Source organism: Rhododendron vialii, chromosome 4a (assembly GCF_030253575.1).
Source record: "Rhododendron vialii isolate Sample 1 chromosome 4a, ASM3025357v1".
Lineage (NCBI taxonomy): Eukaryota > Viridiplantae > Streptophyta > Magnoliopsida > Ericales > Ericaceae > Rhododendron > Rhododendron vialii.
This window is the reverse complement of record NC_080560.1, coordinates 14,708,288-14,720,897: the sequence shown is the minus strand read 5'-3', so window position 1 is coordinate 14,720,897 and position 12,610 is coordinate 14,708,288. Positions and strand designations below refer to the sequence as shown.

Below are 12,610 nucleotides of genomic sequence, written 5' to 3'. Positions count from 1 at the left end.
ACCATCTGGTGATAAGTCGAGGAAACTGCTCTCATTTTGTGCAACCAAGTCCTTCCTATAATCGCGTTATAGGAAGATGGGACATCGACCACCAAAAAACCTGTTCTCAGCACTACTGATCCGGCCCGAACAGGTAACGTTACCTTTCCGAGGGGCCAGACTGCTCCTGCACCGAACCCAATAAGAGGCGTTGTAGACTGTTCTAAGTCTGATTGGGCCAGGCCCAGCTTCTTGAATGCATCATAGTACAACACCTCTGTACAGCTCCCCGAGTCCACTAGAATTCTTTCGATGTCGTATTCCCCAACTCGTAGGGTTACGACCAATGCATCATTGTGGGGTACTTGGACCTCCGCCAAATCATCGTCACTGAATGCCATGCTCTCGTTGCATGCATTAGTCTCTCGCCCTCTCTTGTTTCCCAACCGCATCACATGCTGATCATGCTTGACCTGTCTTTGCAACAGCCTCACCTCACTCCTCGTATAAGGTGCAGCCAACCCATGTATCATATGGATCACGCCTTTAGGGTGTTGCTCGTAACCCAGTTCCATGGCCTTCCCTTTCTCTTTAGGGTCCTCCTGGATAAACTCCTTGAGATAGCCCCGCGAGACCAAATCATCAAGGTGCCTCTTGTATACCTCACAATCCTCGGTCATATGGCCCCAATCTTTGTGATAACTGCAGTGCTGATTCGTAGCACGCTTTGCATCTTTGTCTCCGCCTAGACTTGGGGGCCATTTGAAATATGGCTGATTCTTTATTCGATAAAGAATCCTGTATATTGGCTCCTTCCAAACCGTAGTGATAGAGAAGAAGGACTTGGGGTCAGGAGCTTGCTTGTCCTTGTATGGCTCTTTCTTAGCCTGCCCGTACTCCCTTCTGTCTCTGTAAGACTTGGGTTCAGGCTTATCCACCTTTTTGGCAGGTGCCTTCTGCTGTTCGGCAACCGTCCTGCCATCCTCACGGAGTATGTCATCCTCCATTCTGGCATGTTGCTCTATCCGTTCCATCAATTTAGCCAAGGTGGCTACTGGATGTTTATTTAATGAACGGCGCAGCTCTCCCCGAACAGGCAAACCAGTTTTGAACGTAGCAATTGCATACTCTTCACTGCAACTTTCAATCTCGTTAAAAGTTTCCCAGTACTTCTTTGCATAATCCCTGATCTGCTCGTTCTCCTCCTGCTTCATGGTGGAAAGACTCTCAAAAGTTTTTGGGGCCTTTCTGCTTGTTAAAAACCGAGCAGTGAATTCCTCCGCCAACTGCCTCCATCCTCGTATGGATCGTGGGGCCAACTTATGAAACCAGGATAAAGCCACCTTGCCAAGACTGGAGGGAAACATCTTACACAAGATGGAATCATCCCCCTCATGCATAAACATGGCCTGTTGATAATGCTGTATGTGAGCTACGGGATCCGTATTTGTCTCGTAAAGTACGAATGCACCGTGCTTCACTCTGCTCGGCAACCTTGCTTCTTGTAGCCTCTTTGTAAAGGGAGAGGCCGCAATATTACTCAGGGCCTTGCGTGCTGCTTCTCGTGCAGTCACTGTCCCATCCTCTTGCTCCTTTGAATTGTGGGCCGAAGCCTTGACCCAATCAGCACCAGGTCTCTCGTACCTGTCTCGATGATGCTTTCTCGTATCCTCTTCCTCGGGGGTAGAACTTCGGTCTCTGCCCCTCCTTTTTCGTGAAGAAGTCCTTCTCTCTGGTGTTCGGCTTCTACTTTTTCTTCCCCTTTTTCGTGGAGAAGCCTCATGATGCCCTATAACAGGACTTTTGCTCTTACTTCTGCTCCTTCTTCCTCGTGAAGGAGCTTTTCTGTATTGTACCACAACATATCTACTGCCTCTAGAATTTCTTCGAGACAGGCCAGAATCCTCCGGATGCTCCTTAATTCTTTCCAATTCTCTGATCTCATGCTCTCGTTTTTTAATCAGACGAGCATACTCCTCGACTTTTTGCCTCTTCCTATCAAGAACGTCGTCACTATGGTGCACACTCCTGGAGTGCGCGATCGATTCATCCCTTTGATGGGATTTACTCCTTCTCGTGGATCTCGAAGCCGTCTCTCCATCTCCTCTATTTCTGGAGTTATGATGCACGGTAAGGGGCCGGTCCTTACTCGTGTTCCTCTTGTGCCCCCCCTGGGGCTTTCTCGGAGCTCCAGGCGGGGATTTGTTCCTTCCCTCATCTAACACATCTTGTGGTTCATGCGGTGTTGCTGGAGTTACTTCCACCATGGTCGTATTTCAAAAGGGAATTCTTTCGTTTCCCACAGACGGCGCCAATTGTAGAGGGATGAAAACAATTGATGCTTCGGATCAACTGGATTGCAACGGCTTATTCGTGCCTCTTCACCGGAACCCTAGCTCGACGTCTGAACCCTAATCTGCAAAATAGACAGGGGGTGAGTGCACCTTTGCCTCTCGTGGCAAAGGCCCTCCGATGCTTTTGTTAGTATCACGTACTAAAAAACTCAGCCCTAATCATCAATAGGAAAGCAATAATAATGCAATATTGCGTACCTTTTTCCTCTAGGTTCTCTTCATATTTATAGATTTATGGATGCTTACTGTCCAAGCATCCATGTTACTATAGGATTCCTAACTCGTATAGGAAACCCAGGATATCAAGGAGTCTCGTTTCCTTTATCAGTTTATGGAAAAGAGTCCTTTTAGGATTCTTTTCCTTTAAGAGCCGAACATCCCATATTCGTTGGGTATCTCTCTCAGATCCTATATTCTTGGGATCTTTATCCCTTTATGGGACATGACTATTCTGGAATCTTCCAGAGTATTCCCTTTGCTCCTACTCTCGATTTAGAGCTCCTTCCTTGTTCGGCTGTCTCGTAGCCGAACAGACGGCTTGGACCAGTTACCTCACATGTAACTGGTCCTTGAGCCCGTACAACCTTCCTGGACCATTGACTTCTCATGTTACTGGTCCATATTGCCGAACACTTGTTTAGCATGATGACTGTCCTGTCTATATTCAAACTATGGTCCCACGTACCATTTATTCGGATATCGATTGCATTGCTTTCAACCCGTGATCACTCGTATCACGTGCTAGGTTCTTTACATCATCTGTTCGGCTATATCATAACCGAACAGTCTATTTATAGCCATGACTTCTCATATCACTGTTCCATATCGCTGTTCACCGTACTGCTCGGCGATAAGTCCAGTCGTATTTACCACGTGTTCCCAAACATCACGTGTTTGGTAACTAAATGTATCTGCTCGGGAATACCTCCCTACAGGATGCATGATATCTAAGACCCAGTCACGTGCACTACCCATATATTGCACTTCATAAGTGAGAGACGCCCAACTTGTAAATAACCGTGTCCCAACCATGGCATATTTTACAATTCAACATCAATGTTTTCTCAAACAATAACGACACATCTCTAATCCAAAGCCATTTCATCATCGTAAATTCAGTCTCATCGTCATCAGACTAAATCCAGTCTTTCTCTGCTCTCTTATACACAATCACATGAGAGTAAAACCCAAGAATCCTAAAGAAGTACAAAAAATGGGGCAAAACTCCTTTAAGTGAAATACCCTACAAATCCATATATCTCCAGAGGACAACAAAGTACCCTATACTGCAAGGAAAAAAAAATGAAAAACAAAAAGCAAAGGAAGAGAAAGACATGCTGCTGGGGAGGAGATTAGGAGCAATCCCTTCAATGAATGCAATAGAAAACTCTATACTTCCTTTTTGATAATCCAGTATCCCGCCCAATGGACAAACTAATTAGGGAACCAGTCCCAATGTCCCCTAGAGGAGCTTAATAAAAGCTGGACCAAAGCCTCATATGGATTGGCTCAACATAAGAATTGATAACACGTGGGTAGGAGTCGAACCAAGACCAACGGCTTTCTGACGGCCTTGGTTGCCATGTGACTACCAGTGCACCAACAACTAGGGGTTAATAGAAATACTATACTGATGAACTCTCATTCATTTCTCTCCAAGCACCACTTACACACAACTGGTAGAGAGCCAAGCTTTCCTTGCTCTAAATTTAACTGCAGGATTAACGCCCAATTTGTTTCAGCATAAAAAAAACACACACACACACACACAGGAGAACATCTGAATTTTATGGAGTTGGATGCACCGATGCAATGTAAAATAAAAGTAAAGGCGAAACAAAGCAATCTGTTTCCACTTTTTAAAGGTAGAAACCATTTTCGGATCAGCACTAGTACTACTACTACTCCACCACAATCTCTAACATTCAAGCACAACCACCACCCGGCCAAGGTGCCACCACCCACCACCAACAGTACCGTAGCCACTTGCACCAGTATTTCTGTTATGCAGGAAAAAAAGGGTTGCAAGAAGATCAGATAACCATTTAGAAGACATTCAATCAAACAGGCAACAAATACCAATGATCATTGCTAGGGACACCTCTAAGTTTACATCTGTTCTTACATCCTCTCTCACAAATGAATGTGGACCCATAAAGCTATTTAGAGGGTCCTACCCTAAGTCACATAATTCGCGTGTGAGAGCGTAAGCGTGAAAGTGTCTTTCAAACACATCTCAACCTACTAAAATGCACAAGAGCACTGATTGAGAGCGCGAGTGTTGTGCGAGGATTGAGAGCGGGAGCGCGGGATATTTTGAAGGATTATGTGACTGACTCCCACCATCACTTGTAAGAGATGATTTAAAAGAATGGATGTAAACTTGGATGTGCGCCTAGTATTTTCAGCTACTAATTCCTAGTCGATGCCCCAAGCAGACAGCTAAACAATTAGTATCACCGAAGACATAAAACTGGAACTCGAATTCAGAGAATCATCATAAACTCCTCCACATACAGTATATAACAATTCAAGATTTAAAAAATAAAAAAATAATAAACCGAAGCTGTTTGAGATGCTCAAGAGCCAAGATCTTCTTTCCAACACGTTCGCTCAAAACAGGGCAGAAAGGTAAATCAAATTACCGAATAGATTCAACAATCATTCAGAATTATCAGCCAATTGCTGGGCCTGGAGACGCTGGAGGGCTTTCTGGTGGGCCCAGGTCTCGATGGTGAGGTCGGGCTTGGCGTTGAGGCCCACTCCGAGTATGACAATGGTGAGGAAGCTCGTGACGTAGCAAGGGAGCTCCCAGTCCTCCCACTTCCTCGCCTGCCCCGGCGGCCGGTTGAAGAGGTAGCCGTTTGGGCGATCTTGGTGGCCGGGGGTGGCCCAGCGGCTGGGACCGTCTCCACTGCCGCCGCGGAGGCGGAGGTCGGAGGTTAGGCGGAGGCGGAGGGTACCCAGGGCTGTCGCGAAGGGCTTCGGCGACGGCATTGTTTGGGTTGAGACTTGAGAGACACACAGGGAGAGTTTTGGGCAGGGTGATGCTAAATACAACTGCGAATTAACTACATGTAGTCAATTCATAAAAGGGAATATCAAGGATTCGCTTTTATGAATTGGCTACATGCAGTAAATTCAAAGGGAATCCCAATGATTCCTTTTATGAATTGACTACATGTAATAAATTCGCAGTTGTATTTAGCCGGACCATTTGGGTATTGTTGGATCTGAATCTGATCACACGGTGTCGTTTTACTAACGATGGGACCACGGCAACGTTTTTATTAGGGAAAACGACGGCCAATGATATATTTTGATAATTAATTAATACCCGTTAAAGACATTTTCAGCATTAACAAATATTCTTAATTTATTTTTGATGGGTATTAATTTTCAAAATACATCTGCCCCCATTTGTTAGTGCCAGTTACCATCTTTTTGAAGTCCCATAGAAAATGGCCCATTTCAAAACCCAATGAGCATTATTCAATGAAATACGTGCAATAATTAATCATGTTTCTTTATAAAGCTGAAATCCCTAAGGGCAGAGCTATTTGCAACTACAAATTTTTTATACGTAATCAGTTCTAAACTTAACCCACAAATTTTATAACAAATTTTTAAATGCAACCTAGCAAATATCCATAAATTTTCAAAAATACCTTTTCCTTCCTACCAGCCATCTCCTCCCCATCCCCCTTATCTGTCTTCACTGTTCTCTCTTCTTCATGACCACCCACCACCACCACCACCATACAATATCAGTACATGTACACCACCAACTGCCCATCACCACCACACCCAACAACGCCACACCACCGGCCCATCACCACCACACCCAACCACGCTACACCACGGTCACCACCTCCACCTCCATAATCGCCGCATTGCTACTACCACCAGTTGCGTCCCACCATCACCAACACCACTTCCTTCAAAAAAAAAAATTGACATGTTCGAATACACATTTCTGAAAAATTTTAAAAATTTCAAATTTTAGAACTTGAAAATGTTTACAAAATTCATATTCTAATATCCGAACCCTTTATAACGCATCTTAAAGATGTGTCATGTCTTTTTTTTACAAACAAACGCAGATTGTGACTGTTAAAAACACAAATTCCGAATGCGTCATGCTTCATATAACGCATTCACGAAATGCACGATTAATATCACGCATCTTGCTAATGCGTGATGGGACTGGGTTCATCAGCGAAGAAATGCGAGTTCCATACGAATGAATCGAGGTTAGGGCCTTTGGGAGTAGTAGCACAAACTTCCTGATTCGGGCATATCCTTCATAGGCATCGGATTTCCCAGCAGACTCCGACTGGGGACCCGGGCAATCTGTAATCAAAACAAACAAAAAAACACACAAAATGAGTTTTATCGAACCACCAGAAATTGTACTGTACATTCTCGATTCAAAGAAAGAAGATAGGCATCTTCAAGAAGAAAAGTAGGGAGAATTCTGTACAAGTCTAAATTCTACCATTAGACTTAAAGTATTCCATCGGAAAGAAATAGGAAGAATTTGTACTGTACATTCTCGATTCCATGTTGGGGAAGAAGAGTAGAGAGGAAGATGATGGATCCATCCTAAAACGAAGTCATTTCATTGGGGGTGTTTTTGTCAATTTTTTTAAGGGCATTTTTATCCGAAAGTAATTAATTTTAGAACATGTTACGTTTAGGGAATTTGTGGTTGCAAATAGCTCGGCCCATCTCCAAAACTGACTACACAAATTGGAACAAAGAGTTTATTTGGAACATGTAACGGCCCTGATTTTCAGTCAATAAAAATTTCATTAAATATTTGAATTTTATTACTTGGATTGCTTTTAAATTCCTATAATTTGTCGTAATTATATTTTAGCCCCTTGAAATTCGTGTATAATTCATTTCTAACCGACCAGTTAGAGAAACCAAACTAGGAAGTCACCTAGTTACATTTCCTTAACCATAGATGGACCTTTTTGCCTATCTTTGAACCTTGTGAACCTTTTCAACCCTAGACTTGAAAATTGTTTATTTATTTTGGTTTTCTTCTTTATCCATTGGACGATAAAAGTTAAGAGAACTTTTATCCATTAGATAATAGAAATCCTATTCTTTATATTAAAGGTATTCATTGAAAGATTTGATTAAGTACTAATATCTATAAAAGAATAGAATTTTATAATTGTTTAAAATGACATTTTTGATTATTTAACTATAAAAATTTTCTTATTACTTTTGTTCATTGGACAATAAATACTAGGAAATTTATTATCCATTTGGTAATAGGGTTAATCTTTCAACTAGTACAAAGGTTTTATAAACAAATCATTTTCTAGATTTCACATGTGTTGATTAGTACCAATATTATATTACATATATGCATATGAGCAAAGGACACCCATACATTGTTTATTAGATATTCTTCCACCCCCCATTATTCATTGGTTATTAACCGCTAGAAAAATTATTACCTATTGGGTAATAGCTCCTATCTTCCAACTAGGTACAAGGCTTTGTTTTTATATTCAAGTATTGATTTCCATGTACTTTTATGCATTAAAATATTGGGGTAAATCAAATCCCTAGATTTCTAAATGTACTTTATTGATTAAACTAATGCAAGTACTTTATTGTTATTTAAATGGAGAGAATCCTAACCTATTATTTAATTAGGGTACTTGGTACCACTTCTATATTTAAATATTGGGCATTTGTACACATGTATCAAAACCCTAGATTTGTTTAGTACAATATCTATTAGTTTAATCAAAACATGTGCCTAATTAGAATTCTTTAATGAGATATTTGATTTAGAAATCTAGTACCTTGTACCTTTTGGCCTAATATTTTTTCTAGGAAAATCTTTACCCATTGGATAATAATTGCTAGCGAAAATTTTATCCCTTGGGTAATAACGAAGACTTTTGCTATAAATAGCACCTCATTCTTGCCATTCAACTCACACCTTCCAACCTAGCAACTTCTCTCTCTAGAAAAACTTGTGTTCTTCCTTTGTTCTTGCTTGTTCTTGGTATTCTTGAGTTCTTGTTATGTTCTTCAAGAAACTCATCAAAGGCCGCCACTCGACCATCCTCTCGATCCAAAAGTAGTAGTAGTAATAGCCAAGGTCAAGTTTCGAGAGAAACCTTTCTCTTTCGAAGCTACCGGAAGCTCCCGTAGGAAGTTACTCCGTCCGACCGCCGATTACCGTCCGTAAGCCGTTACTACTGCCTAGAGGAACGATAAGGAAATCCTTACTTACTTACTTACTTACTTATTCCAAGTAAAACGTATGTTGTTGATCTTTGAGAAAGAACGGATTTCGAAAGTTAAAACGTTACTATTTGAATCGAAGTATTCGTATTTTGATATTCCAAGGAGTATGAGCTTGCATACATGAATCGAATGTGTTACTTGTGGTATATTATAGAATTGGATTATCTTGTTAGAATATTTCATGCTTACTTTTGTCCTACCGCGGAGTCTTTGCATGTAAACGAGACACGAGAACCGAGAAAGTAAAAACATGGCACCTAAGGTGTGATTAATGAAAAGAAATATTTTTCGAGGAAGGAAATATTTTGAAACTACATTATGACCGGTTTTGGTGGCATAATGTGAGTGGGGTGTGTGTGTTCCAATGAGAATTCGGAAAAAGCGAAACCATTGTGAGGTTGTGTGTGTTCCAATGGGAATCCGGGAAAAGCGGAACCATTGTGAGGTTATGTGTATTCCAATGGAATTCCGGACCAACGGAACCATTTTGAGGTTGTGTGCGTTCCCATGGGATCCCGGAGCAGCGGAACTATGGTGAGGAATGGCTTGGTTATCCGCGGTACGGAGCCAATGCAATTGTGTGTCAATGGAAACCCGGCGCGGCGGAACCATTGTGAGGATACTCGGGAACCGGCGCAGCGGAACCGAGGTTGGGTGAGTTAAATAAATGATTTTGAAAGGTTGATTTGTATGTGAAAATGTTGACACGGTCTATGATGAGTCGCGTAGGAGAAACACGAAAATCTTAGACACCAACGATAGTTGATTAACGAATGTGGATGTGTGATTGCTAGTGTTGTTGTAAATGATTTACTGTGTAAGATTGGTGGGTAAGGATTTCCTATTGAGCGTTGTAGCTCAAGGTGTTACCTTTTGGTGATCTTGACATATTATATTGATGGTGACGCCGGTATAATGTGTCAGACCTCATAGATGAACATGGTGAGATGTACACCTTGGAGGCCTTCGGAGCCGATGAGCTAGCCAGGATAGAGGAAGAAGCGGAGCAGTAGATAGGAACCCTCGTTCCCTCCGTTATTTGAATAAAAGTACTTTTGTAAGGTTTATGATGTAATAATGAGCCGGACTCATTCCGTTTTTATAATAAAATATTTTTTTTAACGTACCCAAAATTCGGGGCGTTACAGAACACATGAAAAAGAAACGAAAGAAAAGGAAAAAAAAAAAATCTCTCTCCTTGTTTGGTTGAGAAAGAAAGCCGAAGAAAAATAAAAGAAACTGAATTTTGAGAACAATAAATTTTTGGACACCGAAAATGTCATGATTACTTTCTCTTTTGCCACGAGCATTTATTGCTCTGCCAAGCAACATGACTCATTTGTCTTTTTTTGGTCAAAAGCTGGCACCTTATGCTTGTGACCTTAATGTGTCCCAAAATAAAAATGCCCTAAGCGTAGGGTTAGGTTGGTCAAAAGCTGGCACCTTATGCTTCGACCTTAATCTGTGCCAAAATAAGAATGCCCCAAGCATATGGCTAGGTTGGTTGAAAGCATAATACTCGGAAGTCCGGGGTCGAATCCATAGGGATCGTGTCCATAACTTGATTGGAAGTTTGCTTTGAGTAGAGTTTTTAGCATTAGGACCGCTAACCTTGAGTTTGGCGTTGAGATGACCAACTTGAGAGAGATTTAGTTAAATGACTACTTAACCTAACTACGGCTTTTATTTACTGGAGATTAAAACTAAAGGCTAAATTTAGGAATAACCAACACCTATAACACGAGACAAACTTGTTCTTCTCTTCTTAACAGGGGTGCTAAACATGTCTAGGGTTTTTGGAGACATTTGGACAAACACATAGAGGACATAGCTCCAAGGATCATATGTGACAAGTGCATTAACCCTAGCCTACATATAATTAAAGAGGTTAACATCTCCAAGTTTTGATACATAAAAATAAACCCAAACACATGATTAGGCTAGAAAATGAAGATTTATTAGAGAAGAACGAGTAATACACTTGGTTATGGGATGCTAATCATCCCACAACCTAACATTGCTACACTACTCACACATATCAAAGGAAGACATGTAGGGCTGCAAACGATCCGAGCCGCTCGTGAGCGGCTCGAAGCCCGGCTCGACAACGGCTCGGCTCGGCTCGGTTCGAGACACAAACGAACGAGCTCGAGCTCGAGTCCTGGGCTCGTTTCATAAACGAGCCGAGCTCGAGCTAGTCGAAACTCGGCTCGAATTGGCTCGCGAGCTCAACTATATTATATATATTTATATATATTTGTTTCATAAACGAGCCGAGCGAGCCGAGCTTGAGCTTTGTAAATACATCTCGAGCCGAGCTCGAGCTCGAGTCCTGCAGCTCGTCACGAGCTCGAGCCGAGCTCGAACACTCTAAAACTCGGCTCGGCTCGGCTCGTTTGCAGCTCTAAAGACATGAAATGAGCAAGGAAAAAGGGAGAGAGAAATGAAAAACATTACAAAAATTGGAAATAAAAACTGGATTAATAAGGATCTCAAGAGTACTTACAACTTTAATGAAACATAACTACCTCAAAACTCAATAATCAATGTTCTATTGAAGAGAGATTGAGAGAGAGAGAGAGCTAGTTCTGAAAAAAGATAAGATGATCTAAAACCGTGCAAAGGGGAGTATTTATACTACCACTTTTTAGTTACAAAAGAAAAAGAAAAATCTACAGAAACTTTGAATCTCTACCGATAGGAACTGACCTCCTACTGGTAGGACGAGGTCGATGCAATTTGGTGGCATGACTGATCAGGTTTTGTACCGGTAGGAACTGACTTCCTACTAGTAGGTCTTGAATGGTGAAAAGGGATGGCACGTCTTATTTGATTTTTTACCGGTAGAAATTTCACTCCTACCAGTAGGAGTTCTGGGCTGGGCAGTCCTTAACTCAGCTTCATGCCAGGCTATGATCAAACTCTTTGGGGTTTCCATGATGCTTTCCCGGGTTCAACCATCGCTCCATTCAGACTCCTCGAGTCTTCGGTCAACGTTGGAGCGAGTCCATGGCGTCAAATACGCCTTATTTTTATAGAAAACCTGTAAACACCAAAAACGCACTTTTCGTGCAATATCATTCAAAACTATAGAGTTATGCACAAGTGCGAGGCAAAAATGAGAGAGATAAACCCCATAATTTATACTATTGTGGGCTTATCACCTTATATATTTTGTTTCCCAAAGTACCCTTAGTTCTAAAAGGCTTGAAAGCGTCCAATTTTATGTAGGATGGGTTTGAATTGAAAAGTTATGTAACTTAATTTTTTGTCTACATTTAAATTTTTTTGCATTTGATTGTTTTGCCTTGAGCTTTTGTGATTTATTAATTCGTGTTAACGAAAGGAATTGGAAAAGTAAATTTTTTTTTATCGAAACTCATAATTTTTTGAATAAAAACAAAAATATATCAAAAAGATAATTATTTTAAAAAAAAATTATGAGTTTCAAACAAAATTTTATACTTTTTCGATTTCTCTCGCCGAAACGAATCAATAAGTCACAAAAGTTTAATACAAAACTAACAAAAACACATTTTTTTGGATAAAAACAAAAAATAAGTTACTATTTGATTTTTAAAACCAGATCCGCCCGTAGTCCATATCAGTAAAAGTCAAGTGGATCCCAACTTTATTGGATAGTGAGTAAACTCAACTTTACTGTACGAATAGGAATGAAATACTTAAAAAAATGCAACAATTCATTTAGATTTTTTATATTTGTGGTGCTGACCCTAACAAAGTCTAACCATTTTCCCTAGCTTCAATTTTTTTTCTTTTGGTTGTTTCATCTAATAAAAAAACACATGGTTCAAGAATCACCATTTTAAATTTACTAATAATTATAATTGAGGCTCCGTTTGTTTGGATGTATTTTACCTATTTTCGGGTGTTTAGTTATGTAAAAAATGAGAAAAATATTTTATATGTAAAACATTTTCCATCAATTGGATAAAAATGACTTACGCTTATATCTTCCGTAAGTTATTATCTGA

The 12,610-nt window shown here is 40.7% G+C and overlaps 1 protein-coding gene across 1 annotated transcript; it reads right to left on the bottom strand.

Annotated features, from left to right (window-relative positions):
* Positions 1-4,729: 4,729 nt before the first annotated feature.
* On the bottom strand, positions 4,730-5,357 carry LOC131322693 (uncharacterized). Its single transcript, XM_058354108.1, has one exon. It carries the CDS (start codon positions 5,328-5,330, stop codon positions 4,995-4,997), a length of 336 nt encoding a protein of 111 aa, XP_058210091.1. The 5' UTR covers positions 5,331-5,357; the 3' UTR covers positions 4,730-4,994.
* Positions 5,358-12,610: the final 7,253 nt, after the last annotated feature.